The 20,620-nt window shown below is 36.3% G+C and overlaps 1 protein-coding gene and 1 pseudogene across 4 annotated transcripts in view; one reads left to right on the forward strand and one right to left on the reverse strand.

Annotated features, from left to right (window-relative positions):
* NCKAP1 (NCK associated protein 1) overlaps positions 1–20,620 on the forward strand; it is a 98,443-nt gene that overhangs the window by 67,500 nt on the left and 10,323 nt on the right. For all 4 annotated transcript variants that reach the window (XM_060302168.1, XM_060302169.1, XM_030850318.2 and 1 more), the window contains 7 exons: positions 1,231–1,350; positions 1,996–2,135; positions 3,005–3,136; positions 5,695–5,913; positions 6,103–6,233; positions 6,466–6,563; positions 14,413–14,506. In XM_060302168.1, coding sequence (XP_060158151.1) covers positions 1,231–1,350; positions 1,996–2,135; positions 3,005–3,136; positions 5,695–5,913; positions 6,103–6,233; positions 6,466–6,563; positions 14,413–14,506 — 934 coding nt within the window. The remainder of the gene's footprint in view (positions 1–1,230; positions 1,351–1,995; positions 2,136–3,004; positions 3,137–5,694; positions 5,914–6,102; positions 6,234–6,465; positions 6,564–14,412; positions 14,507–20,620) is intronic.
* On the reverse strand, positions 17,679–18,979 carry LOC115849266 (nucleophosmin pseudogene; annotated as a pseudogene).

Consider the following 20,620-nt stretch of genomic DNA (forward strand, 5'->3'; position numbering starts at 1 on the left):
TTCTTTTTTTCAGGAAGAAGGGATAGCAAGGGATATGTTTTATCTTTCAGGAGTCAGAATTTGGTTAAATAAAACGCAAATGTTTATAATTTGAAATTTTTCCTTAAATAAAGTGAAGCATTATTTAATTGTATCTGGTCTGTAGATCCCTTTAGGTTTTGCTTCCTATTCAAGTTTTAAAGGGCATTTAAAATACATTATAAGGTAGCATGGTACATCTAGGAACAGTTATTTTACATGTTTAAGTATTTTTATATTCTTTTATATTATCTTATATTTATTTCAGCATAGAAATAATGTTTGTAATGTCTGCATATGTTTGTTTTATAATTATGGAAGATCAGGGAAGGAAAACTTATAAATCTGTCTCCAGAAACTAACACAACATTTTAAATCAACTATACTCCAATAAAATTTTTTTAAAAAGCTGTCTCTTTGTAAGTATTGCAATGTATAGTGCAAAGTTGTACAGCATTATATACTCAACATTCCAGTTACCATTGATAAGAAAAACCCATTAAACTGTTGCAACGCCCACCAAAACTAAAATGATACAGAATTCTGTAGCTAGAGATAGATTGATTTGAGTGAGTGTATGTATCTACATATACGTATATAATCTCCCAAACATTAGATATAATGTTCTTTTTTCCCCTGTTGTGTTCAGAAAATGCATTTGTGGTCAGCCTTTTTTTTCTCTTCTGGGATGGGGAGTTTGATTTTAGAGAGTTGAATGCCTTGTGCATTTGTTTGTTTTACTGAGTTGATACCTAATGATTTTATTTAAATATTTTAACATTTCTGTTTATACACTACAAAATTCTGTGTTTTCAAGATTTTTGTATATAATCAGGTGAGATCAGAAAACATAACTCTTAAGTCTGATCTTTCGTATTGTGTGTTTGATATTCTAGTATTTAAGAACTGGATATAGGACATTGGAATTTGAAAATTAATAGTTTTTCATGTTAAGGAAGACATCCTTTCAGATTCCTTGCACTCATAATTGTATAATCACCAGGTACTTACTTTATGTCGGTTGTGTGCAAATACAGTATGGTAGGTTAGTTGTTAAAAGAGATAAAAGAAATCTATAACATCTCCCATCCTCACTCCTTATTGTAGAATAGACTTGAACCTTATTTTCCATGTTTATTTAAAAAGTGTTTTAATTCAAACTACTTTCTTATAATTTTTATTATTGTTGTTGTTACTATTTTGCTTTAACAGAGACATCATATTGGAGATCGCAGTCTTTCCTTATGTAATATGTTCCTCGATGAAATGGCCAAACAAGCTAGAAATCTCATCACTGATATTTGCACGGAACAGTGTACTCTTAGTGACCAGGTGATAATTTAAATGTTCCCCTACAGATAGGAAAATTGTGTAGGAAGGCAAGAAAATGATCTCTTAGCTAGTTCTTTTCCATTTTTTAATTTTATTCTCACACTATCAGTAAATCTCATTACCTCATGTTGTGAAACTCCATTATTAGGTTTTTTTAAAATTCCCTCTGTCCTTAGGATTACAGTTTAAAATTAAGCTTCTAGCTTGGCATTCAAGTCCCTTCCTAAGGTAGCTCAAACCACTCTAGCCTGTACTTTATACTCCACTACCTAGTCATTCTAACTAGATTCTGAACACATCATGTCCTATCATAGTCTTGGTCTTCATAGGCCATTTTCCTTTCAGTAAAATGTTCTTTCTTATTCCTCATTTGCCTGGTATTTTTTAACTTGTCCTTTAACTGTAGCTTTGATATAACTACCTCTATGAAGTGTTTCTTCACACAAGATTTACCTGTTTCTGTTTTTCACCAAGCTGAGTGGGCTCTCCAAGCTGGCTAGGTAAACTCTACATCTCACCTATTACCTCTCTTTTTAGTGCTAGCATGATATTTGCCACATAGTCTGGATTTAGCTAAGGTTTGTTTCAGTAGTTAATGTTTTCAAAGTAATTGGTTTGTATGATTTCATTTCTTTTTAAATTTAGTTGCTGCCCAAGCATTGTGCCAAAACCATCAGTCAAGCAGTGAATAAGAAGTCAAAAAAACAGACTGGTAAGAAAGGGGAACCTGAGAGGGAAAAACCAGGAGTTGAGAGCATGAGGAAAAACAGGCTGGTAGTGACCAAGTAAGCCATCCACTATTATTGTATCTTTTTGTTACAGGTAGAGGAGTTTTTTTTCATTTTTTGTATGGCATTAGTACTGAGGAAATGCTGGTAATTGTAAATTCTTCATTTCCCAGTTGTTAATTTTTTTGACCTTTTTGAACTTGATTAGCCAGTAAGTGCTTATTTCATCTCAAAATACATATTTTGGATTTTTGAAGAAAATACATGAAATAGATGTCATTTGTCTTTATATGTTGAATATTGAAGGCCAAGAATCTGTCTAAAAATTTGGGGGGGTATACTATAAGCAGTCTATAATTTTCAGTTTATTTAAAGTCAGATGTCTGACACTATTTTGGCATCTTGTCATATATTAGAAAATACTTGATGTCCTTTTTTTTTAATGGGTATATTAGACTAGATAGCATTCAGTGCTGTTTGTTTGTTTGTAGGGGAGGTATAGATGAGCAATAATAGGTGAGTATTTTTTGTTTAAAGTAAATTTCCTACTTCCTTGCTTCCTGTGTTGAGCAAGCTATTGGCCATTTTATAGACAGCTTTCTTCCTCCAGAACAGAAAATACAGCAGGAGTTGGAAATAATTCTTTATGAGTGCAGAATAAGCTCTTTCTTATATATTAAGTCAGTATAGTCATCATCTGAATGAAGAAACAAATGAATGATGCTGTCTTTAGAAAATTGCTCTCAAAGGTTAGTGATACCCTTAGAGATTTTGAACTTGTCAGTTCAGATCTTAAGAGAGAAAAAATCGATTTTGCAGTTATTATTCCCAAATAAAGTCTGATATGTTTATAAAATTAATTTTGTATTGCTGTGATGAAATGCTAAAAAAAATTTTTAATTTACTGTTTAATAATATTTTTTCAGCCTTGATAAACTGCACACTGCACTTTCTGAGTTGTGTTTCTCTATAAATTATGTACCAAACATGGTGGTTTGGGAACATACCTTTACCCCACGAGAATATTTGACTTCTCATCTGGAAATCCGCTTTACTAAGTAAGAAAGAGTATAAACTGTTTTTGTTTGTTGGTTTAGTTAATGAGTTTGTTATATTTATTCTTCATATCTATGCAATGTTTACTTTTATGAGGGAAAGCATTAGTAGAAATGGTATATAAATAATATATAAATTAGTAGAAACGGTAGTATAAAAAATAATGAACTGGGAAGTATAAAGAATAGTGAACTGGGAATTACTTAAATTATCCAGATTCTTATCCCATATTTATTAACTAGTTGTAACACTGGACAAGCCAGTTAATCTCTGTGAGTCTTAACTTCCTTGTAAGAAAAAGGGAGAAGATTAGAGCAAATCAGTGTACTTCAGCGGACAGGTGGCAACCCAGTAGGATCATGAAATCAGTTTAGAAGGTTGTAGTCAATATTTAAAGGAAGAAAGAAGAGGGAGGGAAGTAAAGAAGGAAGAAGAAATAGGAAAAAAATCAGTGCATTGCATGTAGTAAGTAGAAATACTGCTTCATGAAACTGTTTATGTATGTGTGTACTGTGTTGTGATGCTAGATACATATCTTTTTTTTTTTTTTTTTTTTTTTTTTTTTTTTTTTTTTTTTGCGGTACGCGGGCCTCTCACTGTTGTGGCCTCTCCCGTCGCGGAGCACAGGCTCCGGACGCGCAGGCTCAGCGGCCATGGCTCACGAGCCCAGCCGCTCCGCGGCATGTGGGATCTTCCCGTACGGGGTCTCAAACCCGTGTCCCCTGCATCGGCAGGCGGACTCCCAACCACTGCGCCACCAGGGAAGCCCCTAGATACATATCTTATAGTGGATCACAGTCAAATGTGTGAAAACCTCAGGACTAGATGAACACTTAAGTCTTGTGAATTCCAACGTATGCTGTTATGCCAGTAGAATTCTAGACTCTTGAGGTGCTCGATTCTAATTTTATAAGTTATATATATGTTTCTTGCAATGATATTTTATGTAACAAGTCAGAAATCTTTTAACTTTGTAAACATTGCTTCAGCCTTTTTCTAAAATTACACACTTATTTATTAAAGAAAATATTGATTCAACATGTTTTTCTTGAAGGCCTTAAGGCAATTTATGAAACAAAATTTTGCCAAAGGTTTTTCAAAAACTTTAGCAAAAGGTTGTAGTCACTAACAAGTGTTTGTGCCATATGCATAACATTGTGTTTGTTAAGTACTATGAGTAGTAATGAAACGGTATAAAGCTTAGAGCTTCGACAATTATAGAACAAAGTAGAATATTTAAATAGGCAGTAAATTGAGTGTTAAGTCATCAGCTGAGAAGAGTCCAGTGTTGAGCAAAGACTATCTTTTGCTCTTCTTTAGTAAGGTAGGCATCCTGAAAGTGAAACCCAGACTGCTCCAGTATTTAGACCAAAGGGACATTACGCCTTCTGGTATTTATTGCTCTCAACTGGGTGGGGTAGGGAGTGGTGGGTGGGAGGTAGGATTCAGTTTACAACTCCCTTGTTTTCCTTCTGTAAACAGTCTGGTCCGTTAATCCACGGAGAAGCAGATGTTCTTTTTACCAAACATCTACTTAGTGATCAGGATCAAGGCAAGGCTATATAAACTTGTTTACCTGGGAAAGATTTTTATGCCAGGACAAATAGCTTGTGAGTATTAGTTTGTTGATTTTTGCTGATCACTTGAGCACAGTCTTAGGACTTAGGGGCTGTGTACAAGGATAGCAGTTTTTGTCTTGAGTTGTTCTTCTGGGACTGATACTAGTGATGGGGTTTGTCTGGTGTCTTTATGGATTCATCCTTACAAATACAAGTCTAAGATCTTTGTAAATCTAATGCTCAGGGAGTTTTAAAGAAGGTGGCTAATGTGGGAAAAGATAGTTTAGGAAAGTATTTTCAACATTTGTTTCCTTTTAGGCTTATACAGTTTCTTGGGGTATAAACCAAACAGATCTGTGTTTTATGTGGTGTGAGTGATTATTGTACAATAAAGCTTTTGTTGTTGCCATGCTTTGATTGTCATGCATTTTGTTGAGAGGTAGCCCTAAGTCAGGCAGGTGTGGGGTCAAATCCTAGACCCACCACTTCCAAACAAAGTGACCTTGAGCAGTTTACTTGAATTCTGCACCTTAGTTGTTTTTTTTTCCCCCTCTATGCAATGGTGGTGATAACTGCATAGTAGGGTTATTAAATATGAAGATTGTAGGTAATATATATAAAGCCTAAAAAACTACTGGCACATAACAGTGCCAAAGGAATTCAGGCTATGGACTAAATAGTCCACTGTACTTGCTGGAGACAGCATATCGTGTTAAAGGAATTTTTTAAACCTCTTTATTCTTAAATAATTTTTATTACTGATGCCCTTAGTATTTTTTTTAATCACTTGCATTCCCATTTCATTATACCTTTTAGGTGTATATTCTTTTTTAAAGTTGTTTCTTTGGAAGATAAACATAGTAGTAATTTCATGAACTTGTAACAAAGTGTATTTAAAATTTCATTGCCTATTTAATATTAGAGATCAGTAGATTGAATGGCCTGTTTATATAGATACAACAATTAGAACTTTTTAATTTTTTTTTACCCTCCCCCCCCAGGTCTATTGTTGGAATGACTATGTATAATCAAGCCACACAGGAAATTGCAAAACCGTCAGAGCTTCTGACAAGTGTAAGAGCATACATGACTGTACTCCAGTCAATAGAAAACTATGTGCAAATTGATATTACAAGAGTATTTAATAATGTGCTTCTTCAACAAACACAACATTTAGACAGTCATGGAGAGCCAACCATTACAAGTCTGTACACAAATTGGTAAGGAACGTATTTAGAAATTTGGAGTGATATAAAGTTTCTTTGTAATGAATGCCTTCTGAAAGTTTTTTTTTTAATGGATAATTGCTCATTCATGTTATTAGTCAACTTTAAAATTATATGCAGTAATGTATACCATAATAAATTTTGAATTAATTTCTCCATTTGTAAATTTACTTTTCGCCTTAGGTATCTGGAAACTTTGTTAAGACAAGTCAGCAATGGTCATATAGCTTATTTCCCTGCAATGAAAGCATTTGTGAACTTACCTACGGAAAATGAATTAACATTTAACGCAGAGGAATATTCTGACATATCAGGTGAATAATACTCTGACATGTTTTAGAGAATGAAGAAAGCTTGATTCTTTTGGTTTTGATTCTGTTGTGACTATTTTTATTCAATTATATGGATAATCATACATTGTATCTTAGACTTAGCTTTGCATTTGTGTTCTTATTTATTCTACTGACTTTTCTTCGGGTTTTCCATTAATAATTTGTTTCTTAAAATATTTGCTCTGTCAAAGTATAAAATTTCATTTCCTTTCAGAAATGAGGTCGTTATCAGAACTGCTAGGCCCATATGGTATGAAGTTCCTAAGTGAAAGCCTTATGTGGCATATTTCGTCACAAGTTGCTGAACTTAAGGTAATATAGTCTTTATTGATTTTAGCTTTAAAACATTTCAAGAATATGAGCAGCAAGCCTAGAAGCCTCAGGGAACAAATTTCTCATCTTTAATTTCTTGTGTTCTTTTCAGTATGAAATAATAGAAGAATTATGGTCCAGTAATTTAGCTTTTGCCAACTATTTTTTATTTCATACTGAATAAGCAGATTCTTCTAGAACTGTTTGTATTTTTAGTGCTTCTTTGCCATTTAATGTGGTGGGTTGAGTACTATGATGTGATAATAAAAACTAGTCTGTTCATATCTATGAGAATTCAAGGTATCTGGTATCCTTAACAGTGCTGCAAGGCCCCTAGAGGATCTGGCCTTCCACTTTTTCTCACCTTTTACACTCCTCCATCCTGGCTGGCCTACTTGCTATTGTGTCATCTCAAAATACTCTTCACTAAGATACTGTCTCAGCTTGTCTTCTCATAACATTCATGTATTTTCAATTATCAGAATATCCATCCTTGAACACACTTTTAAAAATCGCAACCATTACTTTTTATTCTTTTTATCCAGCTTTATTTGTATTTTACTTGTGACCTTTCATGTCATGCATCTTATGTCACTCACTAGAATAAAAACTCAATTATAAACTCTCTTAAAACCTTAGTGCTAGGGCTTCCCTGGTGGTGCAGTGGTTGCGAATCTACCTGACAATGCAGGGGACACGGGTTCGAGCCCTGGTCTGGGAAGATCCTACATGCCACGGAAAAACTAGGCCCGTGAGCCACAACTACTGAGCCTGTGCGTCTGGAGCCTGTGCTCCGCAACAAGAGAGGCCGTGATAGTGAGAGGCCCGCGCACCATGATGAAGAGTGGCCCCTGCTTGCCACAACTAGAGAAAGCCCTCGCACAGAAACGAAGCCTCAACACAGCCAAAAATTAATTAATTAGTTAATTAATTAATTTAAAAAAAAAACCTTGGTGCTAAATTAGTGTCCAGCACATAGTAGTGCTTGGTAAATATCTGTTGGATTCAAAAATAAAAACAGGTAGCTTTCCTTACTCTTTACTTTGTTCTAGGACTTTTCTAAGCTCTTTATATATTTTTTATTAACTCCTTTAAATTCTTAAAACTGCTATTGTCCCTATTTTACAAATTAGAAAAGTAAGACCAAGAAAGATTAAGTAACTTGTCCAGGCTCACATGCTAATAAGTGGTGAAACTTTTAATTTGAATCTATATAGTCTATCTGGCTCCAGAGTTTATACTAGTACCCTACTACACTGTCTCGAGAAATGCAAGAGATCTTAGCAGTCAGCTAACCCACCCTTATCTGATGCCGGAATATACATTTTTCTGGGTGGATGATTTGGTCTTGTTGAAAATGAGGCAGTCTTATCAATTACTGCATATCTCTAGTTATGTTAATATCTAAGTAGTAATTTTTGATTGGTCCTCATTCTTACATCAAGAGGTAGAGACTGCCTCTAACAACATGACCCTTCACATATTTAGAAACTTTTGTTGGTATTTCTCTTCCCTAGGTGAAGTATATTCATATTTAGTCTCACTCTCTTCTATTACAAATTCTATCTTATTGGTGTCACTTTTAGAGGCTGGTGCCCTGAACTGAGAATAAACATCAGCTAGAGATCTGAGTAGTGAGGGTGCACCTACTTACCCTGGACACCATACTTACTGATACAGTTTAAGATAGCATCAGCACTTTACATAGCTATACCATCCTGTTTTCAACTTGGAATCAGGTACCTTTTTTTCCCTTCCCCCTTCCTCCTTCTCCTTTCCTCCTTTCCCCTGTCCCCCTCCCCTTTTGTTTTCATATACAGACTCGAACCAGGCTTTCTACATCTTGTATTTTGTGTGATTTCGTTTTTTAGACCTTTATTTTTGTTCCTTTAATAATTTATCTTGTTAGATATTGTTCATTATTTCTGGATATTTTTTTAGTTCAGATTTTGTCATAGTCTTTCAGTAATCCTTTTATAAACTTAACTGTCTTAGCTATGTCCTTAAGTATCAATGTTATCAAATACATTCCTATTCTTTAAAAGAAATGGAAGGAGCTTATGTTTTAACATTTCTCTTTTGTATCTTGGAATGACCATATTTTCTTTCTCAGATATTAAAATTTAATTTAAAGTTGATGTCATAATAGTATAGTGTTGACTTCTTTTTTAATACTATGAGTTTTCTGACTCACGAGTGTTATTTCTTGGCTGGATTCTTCTTCAAATATTTGGTAATATTAAACCTGAGTTAAAAAGCTAGACAAGAGAAACTTTTTGTGTAAGAGCTTAGATTTATTATCTTTGGAGATACGTGGGTGTGAATTAGCTTGGGTTTCTCATTAAATGTAGTATACCCCAAAACCAAGATGGTTTAGGATACTAAAACATTTTTTTCTCTAAAACTTTTGATTTTAGTAATCTATGTGATTTTCCTTAACTTTTCTTTTTACCTTCATAAAAACTTGCCTATTTTATTAATGATTTAATGTTAGTTGTAAGACTTTTAGAAAATCACATAATTATGTTTTGGTATTTAGGGGCTTTTTATTTTTATTTTTTTGCTTCTCAAACACTAAATCCTGATTTAGTTGAGTATTTTTCAGACATCTTCTTCATGTGGTCAACCGTAAATATGAAAGCTTTACATTTCTAGCATTGTGCCCATTATCATTTAGATTTCTGCAAAACAAAGCTAGTCCTGAGGATTTAGTTTTCTGGAATTGCACAGTGCTTTACAGTGGTTTTCTTAGAGATCCTTCTTAATAATCCCAAATTGTAATTCAGATTTCTCTGAATTTATTATATTTTTTAATTAATTAATTTATTTATTTTGGCTGCGTTGGATCTTCGTTGCTACACGTGGGCTTTCTCTAGTTGTGGCGAGCGGGGGCTACTCTTCATTGCAGTACACAGGCTACTCTTTGTTGCAGTGCACGGGCTACTCTTTGTTGCAGTGCACAGGCTTCTCATTGTGGTGACTTCTCTTATTGTGGAGTATGGGCTCTAGGCACGTGGGCTTCAGTAGCTGTGGCTCGCGGGCTTAGTTGCTCCGTGGCATGTGGGATCTTTCCCGACCAGGGATCGAACCCATGTCCCCTGCATTGGCAGGTGGATTCTTAACCACTGAGCCACCAGGGAAGTCCCTCTGAATTTAACTACTTGTATATTATTAAGAACTGGAGGTGTTATTTATGACTTTGTATTCTCAGCCTCTGTGTACTGAGGCATACTTCAATGTGTATTCTTATAATTTATTCCATAAGAAATCTTATGATCATAATATAATGGTGTTTCATATAGACAAGTTCAGTGTGTTTTATATCTCATTGAGATAAATCTCCAAAAGTACTTGTCTTTCAGTGCTGATTCTAATTGCTTTGCATTTTTCAGTGTCCTATAAAATTACTTTCCTTAGAATAATCAAATTTATGAAATTACAGAAGTAAAATAACATACAGATTGCTGCTTCCAATACTGGTAGGCTAGGTTATTTAGATCAACTTTTCCCTTAAGGACAACTTTTTTGAAATGTATATATACAAATATATATATGTATATAAAGAAAACATTTTCTAAAAAAGAGCTAAAAGGTCAGTGAGGTGTTTATTTCTAGGCTAAAATCAAGGAAAGCACTGGAAGCCACTGTGCTGATGTGAGGACATTCGCTGATCCAGAAGTAACATTTGTTAAGATTCAGCTGAGTCTTGGTGGTCTTGTGGAGCAAGGGGCTCCATAATCAAAACCCAAAGACTGCCCAGAGTGGGAGTGGAAAGGAATTCTGCTTAAATTCCCTTTCACCCTCTTTACATAGATACCCCAAAGAGTTATACCTTCAGGGTAACAGTGAACTGGAAATGATTCACACACACCCCCGTCCCCCCAGGATTTTCAGCCCTGTCTGTGTTACTCTTTTTGTTTTGAATCTCAAGTCTTGAATGTGGATTAAAAGCGGTCCTAGATTAGTAGTGCCCCAAGGTGCTTGGCAGACGCTAATAAAAATCCTCTCTGGAGAAAGGTATCTTCATCCTAGGATTCAAATGATTCCTGCAAATAATTTTTCACATGCAGTCACCTCCAGCTGAAGAGTGGAAGTCCGTTGGAGATTAAGGGAGGGAGGAGGGAGGAGGTCTAATACATCTGGCTGGCTATCATGATTCTTAGGTCGTTCTCCCTTTCTCTCTGGCCACCTTCTGTTCCTGATGTTCCTGAATGTAGAGTCCTCCTTGTCAGCATCACTTCTTAAGACGGTGAGAAGTTGGGTGTGTAACGACCCCCTCCCCCTTACAGACATGTAATAACCCTCTTGTTATCAAGCCCAAGTCTTCCTTTCTATGCCACTGCCTACAATTTCTGAGTCCTACCTAGGCCCTGAGGCTTCCATTAGCGTGCCTTCTGCATAGTATCTCCCCTACAGGAACTTAACTGCTCAAATTTCTCATCTCCACTTATTCTTTGCTCCGGTTTTCATCTTCTAGAATTTTGTTGGTGTCTCTCATTCTTCTTTTATCTCCTTTGTTACCAAAGATTTATGCCTTTTTATTTTTTTCCTATCACTTCAGTGTATTTCTGGAAGAAGCAGAGTTTAGACATAGATATAGAGTTCTCTACGTTTAGCCAGCATGTAGTCTACATACTTGTTTGAACATTTCTATACGACAAATTTCTGAAAGTGGATCATTTTTTTCTGATATTGTCAAATATCCCTCAGAAAAGATTGTAACTCACACTCTCCATATTAGAGCATGATGATGCCGAAATAGCATTTTAATCTTTATGAAATTAGTGAATACAGTGTTTTGGGGGGAATTATAATATTTTTAAGATAGTTCTGTAACATCTTAGCTTTTAATTTTCTCTATTTTTTTTTATATTTAATCTAAACTGACATAAACTAAATATTATGTGGCTGCATCTTCTTTTTATCTTAAAGATTACCTTAATTGATTGTTTCAGTTCCTGTTTTAGCTGAGGACCTTTTTTATTTCAGAGTAAATTTGTGGGCCAATTAAAAAAAAGGAAAGCTTCTTTATACTTAATGGTTGTGAGTAAATCGTGTGTCAGACATAGTCAACACTATGCACATGTACTAATGATAAAACGTGTTTATTACTTTCTGGAGAAGAAAACAACCAGTGTCTCCATTCCTACTAAAATTCTTGGGGTGTTTCATTTGGAGTTGTGCCCATCGAGTCAACTTCTTCGAGTCTTGCCAGTTCTTTCAGTTCTTCTAGTTCTTCAGAGTCCTAGAAGGATGAAGTAAGAAATTTAAATATGAATTGTGCCAAGAATTTAACACTTTCTAACAGAAAACCAACATTTTTTTTAGTAGTCTTGATTCTTTTCACTTGATTAGTCTCAGTTTGTTCCAAACCATTTAGTTATAATTCCTAGTTACAGCTTTTGGGCCATTTGTCAGAGATATTAATCAATGGCTTTAAATGTATAGAAAGCTCTGTTTCAGGGTGCAATCGAGGGAGAAAAGAAATTTATATAAACTATACTTTTAAGAGGAGACATCATTAACTTTTTTTTAAGAGTAATGTGCAAACAAATAATTCGGGGTAATCGTTCTTAAACCATGGTCCCCAGATAGCAGTGGCAGCCTTGCCACTTGGATCTTAATAAAAATGCGCAAGTTTTGGTTCTACCTAAGATCTGCTAAATCAGAACCTGTGGAGCTAGAACCCAACAAGTCCTCCAGATCATTCTGATGCACACTGAAGATTAACAACCATTTCTTTGGGGATTAAGAGCATGGATTTTAAAATCAGGCATACCTGAATTTAAATTCCAAATTCCACTGTTTAATATCTATAACTTTGGGTAAGTTATCTAACTTCTCTGAGCCTTAGTTTTCTCAGTTGTGAAACTGGACTGTCACCTCCCTCATTTGGATGAGGGTAAATGGGATTGTTTGTAAATTGCCTAGTAGAGGAGCTTAAAAATGATTACAGAATCTTACTATTAAATATATACAGGGCTTCCCTGGTGGCGCAGTGGTTGAGAGTCCGCCTGCCGATGCAGGGGACACGGATTCGTGCCCCGGTCCGGGCAGATCCCACATGCCGCGGAGCGGCTGGGCCCGTGAGCCACGGCCGCTGAGCGTGCGCGTCCGGAGCCTGTGCTCCGCAACGGGAGAGGCCACAACAGTGAGAGGCCCGCGTACCGCAAAAAAATAAAAATAAAAATAATAAATAAATAAATAAATATATACAATAATTTATTGATTCTAAAACAATTATCCTATATTAGCATTTCTGAAATTATACATGTCTTATAGTCATATGATTAGAAAACATTGTGTCAGTTTAATTGGTAGAGGTTTTTTTTTAATTTATTTATTTTTGGCTACATTGGGTCTTTGTTGCTGTGAGTGGGCTTTCTCTAGTTGCGGCGAGCGGGGGCTACTCTTCATCGCGGTGCGTGGGCTTCTCATTGCGGTAGTTTCTCTTGTTGCGGAGTACAGGCTCTATGTGCGTGGGCTTCAGTAGTTGCAGCATGCGGGCTTCAGTAGTTGTGACACGCAGGCTCAGTAGTTGTGGCTCGCGGGCTCTAGAGTGCAGCCTCAGTAGTTGTGGTGCACTGGCTTAGTTGCTCCGTGGCATGTGGGATCTTCCCAGACCATGTCCCCTGCATTGGCAGGCAGATTCTTAACCACTGCGCCACCAGGGAAGCCCGAGTTTTTTTCTTAATGGCACATTAGATAATGGTGCATTTAATATTCATTGCTGTCTTTGATTCACTGATACATGATATTATGTTCAAGGTGCGTGAGCACAGTCAAGGTTGGGCATATATTTGAGTGTATACTGATTGATGGGACAAGTATTGAATAGGCCTCAGAGAGAGCAGGTAGTCTAATTAGACACTGTAGAGGTTGAATTTAGCAAATAAATATTACTGGAGCTGAACATCTGAATGAGAGCATAAACAGAAATGATCTCAAGTGGAACATAAGCAAAATTCATACTAGTATGGGAAAAATTACTTTTATAGATTTTCCATGGAGTTTTTCATGCTCCCCTTAAATCAGTTGTCATCAGCCTTTGGCTTGTAACACAACCACTATGGCACTTCAACAATATGCTTGCTACATACATCTCCACACCCAGACCTGCTGAATTGAGATATCCAGGCTTTCCAAATACATACACCCACTATCTCCGCCAGAATAAAATTGATTATATTTGTTTGAGTTATAACTTTTAAATGAAATTACTTTTCCAGTACTCCTTTTAAGAAAAGCATTGTTTAATGAGTTATACTTTTCTTAATTAGCTATCCTTCACTCTCTTCCCTCTCTTCTCTTCCCTTTTCTCAGTGATCCCTGAAAGAGGAGGTAGATAGTTGACATTTCCTTTTTGTGCTAGGAAACATTGCTCTGTTCTCTGTGAAGTGGTACCATACCCCTACAAGTTTTTCTCCCTCTGATTATATATATATCCAATGATGAACTCTAGGCTATCTTTAGCCAGCTTTAACTTTAGCAAGTTCTTTTTGTTTTAGTTGGAATTTATTGCTCTCTATATCCACTTCAGTGTCTGCTTTTTATTATTGGTGCTGTTCTGTGTCTAAGCAGAAGATAATCCTTTATACTACTACTTATCTTTATTGCTTTTTCCTGAACTCCTCCCTTCTTGAATTTGCAAACTGAAGGAAAACATTAATTTTATGTAAATAATTTTAAAATTCTTTTATGAAAACAATAACAGAAACATAGCATAGAGCATCTAGATTTCATGTATTATTTTTCCTACTTGCTAGATTGTAATTTCCAAGCATGTTCTTATCTCATCAACATAAGGAGGTCTATGCCTGACCTAGGATCTTCCTTTTCCTTTCTTTAGAAACTTGTGGTGGAAAATGTTGATGTGCTAACACAAATGAGGACCAGCTTTGACAAACCCGACCAGATGGCTGCACTCTTTAAAAGATTATCGTGTGAGTAAATCATGATACTTTTTATAAGCATTAAGAACACCTTGACACTCAGTATTTAGCTTTTGCTCAAATTTTATAAATAGTAAGTTATGAAAAGTACTCTTCAGTAATGAGGAGAACTAGAAAATTTTTGCAGTCAAAGGAACTTTTAAGTGAATGGCTTACCTGTTTCATATTTTTTTTTCTTTACAATACTCTTAGTACCATGTGTCAGATATTTGATATCATTATCAATTAGTTCATGAACCCAGTAAATTAAATACAATAAATCTATATTAATTTAGACTGAAGGAGATTTAACTTTAGCGTCTGTAATTTTCTGAAAATCAACTTTATCGAGGTATTGCTTATGTAAGTAAAATGCACACATTTAAGTGAACGGTGTGATGGATTTTGACAAATGTTGTGTACATCCACATAACCATTACCACAGTCAAGATGTAGAGCAGTCCATTCACCTCAGAAAGCTTCTCATGACTCTTTGTAGTCAGTTTCACACCGTTAGACAGTGACTGATCTGATTTCTATCACTGTAGATTAAATTTGCCTGTTCCAAAACTTCATATAAACAGAATCACACAGTATATACTCTTTCATATATATTGTTGAGATTCACCCCTCTGTGTTAAGTGGATCAGTACTTTGTTCCTTTTATTGCTAACTAGTATTCATTGCATGAAAACCTGAGCCTACAACTTAAAAAAATATCTTCTTGATACTGATTCTTTGTGGGAGATATGTGAAATAGCAGTGAATCTTAAGTGTTTATTAAAGTATGTTTAGCCAAGTACCTATTTTAGATGTACTTGAATTAATTTCATTTGATTTTTGTCCTTGAACTCAAAGTTATAATTAAAAATTATTTTAAAGTCATACTTCTTACTAATTCATTCAAAAGCCTTTACAACATTAAAAATTTAGTGAAATCCTAAATAAAATATTCTCCGTATTTGAGAAAACCAGAGAGTTTATTTTCCCAAGTAAAAAATAACCCTGAAGTAAATTAAAGATGCATATATTTTATATACTTCCCCTTTGATGTTTTTCTTTTAAATGTTTTGCAGCTATATCAAATTTTATAAAACTATAAAATGATTTAGAGAATCACTTTATTAGGCTATCTTATCCTGCTTTTAAAAATAGAAACTTTGGAGCTTCCCTGGTGGCACAGTGGTTAAGAATCTGCCTGCCAATGCAGAGGACACGGGTTTGAGCCCTGGTCCGGGAAGATTCCACATGACGTGGAGCGAGTTTGTGTGCCACGACTACTGAGCCTGCACTCTAGAGCCCATGAGCCACAACTACTGAGCCCTTGTGCCACAACTACTGAAGCCTGCACGCCTAGAGCCCGTGCGCCCCAAATAGAGAAAGCCCACACGCAGCAACAATGACCCAACGCAGCCAAAAAATAAATGAATAAAAAAATACAAAATTATTTAATAAAAGTTAATATAAGACTATACTACAGGGGCTTCCCTGGTGGCGCAGTGGTTGGGAGTCCACCTGCCGATGCAGGGAACACAGGTTTGTGCCCCGGTCTGGGAGGATCCCACATGCCGCGGAGTGGCTGGGCCCATGAGCCATGGCCGCTGAGCCTCCGCGTCCAGAGCCTGTGCTCCGCAACGGGAGAGGCCACAACAGTGAAAGGCCCGCGTACCACAAAAAAAAAACAAAAAAACAAAAACTATACTACAGGTTGCCTTTTAGAACAGATCAGTGGTTGCCAGAACTGTAAAGGGAAAGCAGCAAAGGAGTTTTTTGGGGTGATGAAGTTGGTCACCACTGTGGTGATGGTGGTAACACAGATCTACACATGTTAAATTTTTCCTAGAGCTGTACACTGAAAGGGGGAAAAGTCAAGTTTACTGTATGGAACTTTAAAAAATGAAATGAAAAAAAGGAAAGATTGACTTGGTAGCATTATAGGGAGGAGGAGTAAATACTTAGTAAGGGGACTTCCCTGGTGGCACTTCGGAATCCACCTGCCAATACAGGGAATCCAGGTTCGATCCCTGGTCCAGGAAGATCCCACATGCTGCGGAGCAACTAAGCCCGTGCACCACAACTACTGAGCCTGCACGCCGCAACTACTGAAGCCCATGTGCTGCAACTGCCGAGCACGCGTGCTGCAACTACTGAAGCCTGTGTGCCTAGAGCCCATGCTCTGCAACAAGAGAAGCCACCGCAACGAGAAACCTGTGCACCGCAACTAGAAAAAGCCCATGCATGGCAATGAAGACCCAACACAGCCAAAAATAAAAAATTAAAAAAAAAAATCTTAGTAGGATATTATTTTTTAAATCCCTATCTGATCTCTTTTGTTCATTGTTTTTTTTTAACGTCTTTATTGGAATATAATTGCTTTACAATAGTGTGTTAGTTTCTGCTTTATAACAAAGTGAAACAGCTATACGTACATACACATATATCCCCATATACCCTCCCTCTTGTGTCTCCTTCCCACCCTCCCTATCCCACCCCTCTAGGTGGTCGCAAAGCACCGAGCTGATCTCCCTATGCTCTGTGGCTGCTTCCCACTAGCTATCTGTTTTACATTTGGTAGTGTATATATGTCCATGCCACTCTCTCACTTCTTCCTAGCTTACCCTTACCCCTCCCCATGTCCTTGAGTCCATTCTCTACGTCTGCGTCTTTATTCCTGTCCTGCCCCTAGGTTCTTCAGAACCATTTTTTTTCTTTTTTTTTAGATTCCATATATATGTGTTAGCTTATGGTATTTGTTTTTCTCTTTCTGACTTACTTCACTCTGTTTGACAGACTCTAGGTCCATCCACCTCACGACAAATAACGCAATTTTCTTTCTTTTTATGGCTGAGTAATATTCCATTGTGTATATGTGCCATATCTTCTTTATCCATTCTTCTGTCATTGGACTCTTAGGTTGCTTACATGTCCTGGCTATTGTAAATAGAGCTGCAGTGAACATTGTGGTACATGACTCTTTTTGAATTATGGTTTTCTCAAGGTATGTGCCCAGTAGTGGGATCACTGGGTGTATGGTAGTTCTATTTTTAGTTTTTTAAGGAACCTCCATACTCTTCTCCATAGTGGCTGTATCAATTTACATTCCCACCAGCAGTGCAAGAGGGTTCCCTTTTCTCCACACCCTCTCCAGCATTTATTGTTTGTAGGCTTTTTTTTTACTGTATTAAAATACTGAGTTTATTTCACATGTATATTTTTGTCTCCCCACCATTTCCATTTGTCTGACCACCACTACTACTATGTCCTATCATAACATTCCATACATACTTAAAACCAAGCAAAGGGTGGAGTTCCATCTTTAAAAACAGGCATTTTGGACAACACGTTCTTGGCAATGGAACCTGGACAACATTTATCAGACACGGTAGGGAAAGTTCTCACTCTGCATTATAAAAAGGACAGCCAGATATCAACTGTTACAGAAATGAAATAAGACGGAAAATTTTAACAAACTGTTTAAACTATTTTCTTAAAGAGACTTCCTCCACTGCCAGAGATCTTGAATAGCCTTCTGGTCAGTCATCCGGAAACAATTCTTCACATAATTGATGAATTTGGCTTCCACTTTGGGAAGGGAACCACCTTTTTCTATACTTGCTTGCATTTTTGCTTTAATGTCTTCTACAGAGCTAGGTCCTTTCGGTGTTTTAGGAGTTTTTTCCTGTTTTTTGAAGGATTCTTGACCTTTTGATCTTGGTGTTGATGGTTTTGAGTCTTTTCCATTCTGGTTTGATTTTTGTGCATTTTTGGCTGGAGTATCTCGTACAGATTTCTTTACTGGAGCTTTTTCTTCAGCTTCCTCATCATCAAAGTCATCATCATCATCATCTTCATCATCATCGTCGTCGTCATCATCATCATCTTCATCTTCATCAGCAGCAAGTTTTACTTTTTTCTGTGGAACCTTGCTACCACTTCCAGGGGCAGAACGCTTTCCAGATATACTTAGGAGCTTCACATCCTCCTCCTCTTCATCTTCTGACTCTGCATCTTCCTCCACAGCTACTAAGTGTTGTCCGCTAATATGCACAGGCCCTGAACCACACTTCAACCGTAAGACCACAGGTGGTGTTATTTCAAAGCCCCCAAGGGAAACCGTTGGCTGCACAGACATTTTCAAAGTTGCCAGTGTTACTTTAATTGGACTGCCTTCATAATTCATTGCCTCTGCTTCGACAATGTGCAATTCATCCTTTGCACCAGCCCCTAAACTGACCGTTCTTAAAGATAACTGGTGCTCATTTTCATCATTATCCACCTTAAAGTGATAATCTTTGTCGGCCTTTAGTTCACAACCGAAAAGATAGTTCTGGGGCCTCAGGGGGCTCATGTCCATGTCCATCGAATCTTCCATGGGTTGGTGGCACGCACTTCGGTGGGAGAGAAAGTGGACGGAGATAAAAGACTACTGTTCGAAGGAACAGTCACGCAGGACGGAATCAGACCAGGGACTGTAGACTTTTTGATGATGGCCATTCTGACCGGTGTGAGGTGATACCTCATTGTAGTTTTGATTTGCATTTTTCTAATGATTAGTGATTTTGAGCATCCTTTCTTGTGTTTGCTGGCAATCTTTTGTTCATTGTTATACCATATACTTATATTTTCTAGTATGTTTTACTTTATTATTTTTTTTTCACATTTCTTTAATTTTTAAATACTCATTTGATCACCCAGCTGGCCTTAACCCTACTTAATTTCATGCTAATAAACAACGTTTTGACTGTGTCATCTGGTTAGAAGCAGCTAATCCACTGCAGTGTTCAATGCATGTTTACTGTTACTTTAACTCTTCTATTCGTGGATTTGAAACAAAATCTTTTTTGTGATTTGGAAAAAGAAAAGATCTGCTTGAGAGTGACTTATTTAGGGGAATAGAGAAAGCTACGCTTTGAGTTGAACTGTTTTCCAGAATACTCTCTTTTGTCTCTGATCTCTTCTTTACCTTTGTGCTGCCTTTATCCCATATACAGAAATTGATTTACTTTTGTAGCAGTTTGATTTTCATCGTCAACAAACACATTCTTTTAAATACCCTAAAAAAGAGAAAGCAATATAATTTATTAAAAGTAGCTCTGGGGAATTCCCTGGAGGTCCAATAGTTAGGTACTTGCACTGCCATGGCCCGGATTCAATCCCTGGTTGGGGAAGTAAGATCTTGCAAGGCACGTGGTGCGGCCAAAAAAAAAAAAAGTAGCTCTGAATTGGGAGACAACCTGAAATTAACTTTTAGTTTTTTGGAATTTCTGACTATGTGACTTGAGCACATTTATTTTATTTATTAAAACAATAAGTTAAACAAGATTTCTTAATGTGAAGTTTCTCAGAACTTTTAATGTTATTGTGCATATTCAAGAGGAGGTTATAACTATAGTCTTTGCAAACTTCATTAAATTCTGGGTAACATCGAAGTATATGATTATATCACACTACTTATTTTCTGATTGTTCACCTTATTCTCTGCATTCTTTTTTCTGGGTTTGCTGTCTTGTTTTTTGGACTGGAATGCCCTTTTGTTCTCACTCCTTTATGCCCATAAATTGGATGACATATTCTCAGAGAAATATTTTCTTTTACCCTCATTTCTTCTCTCCTTATCTGGATAGTAACAACTTTCTAGTCTCATTTCTTGAATAACCATTTTATTGAACATCTTCTAGTCTTGTGGGTCTTAAGCACTCTGCTGAGTGCTATAGATAGATAAAAAGATAAGACTTTGCTCCTGTGGAATTTATATTTGTGCCTTACATGATTTTGTTAACACTTTTAATTCTCATCACATTTTGGCTTCTATTATGCCTTTCCATGTGTATTAATAAAAGATGCTTATGGTAAAGGTTTAAACAAACCACACAGGAGGTAGAAAGTCAAAACAAAATTCTTTCCAGTCCTACTTCTCAAAGGTTTAACTACAGTTAACGGTTTTCTGTACATCTGTCAAGAAATTTATTATGTATATACAAATATGTGTGTGTATATATGTATATACATATATATCTTCTCTCATATAAATAGGATCATATTTTCTTAGTTTTCTTGACAGTCCATTTAGACTGTTATTAAGGTCTAGATTATTATTTTGTTTATATTTGTTTCTTATATAGTACA

This window comes from Globicephala melas, chromosome 7 (genome assembly GCF_963455315.2).
Source record: "Globicephala melas chromosome 7, mGloMel1.2, whole genome shotgun sequence".
In the NCBI taxonomy this organism is placed as follows: Eukaryota; Metazoa; Chordata; class Mammalia; order Artiodactyla; family Delphinidae; genus Globicephala; species Globicephala melas.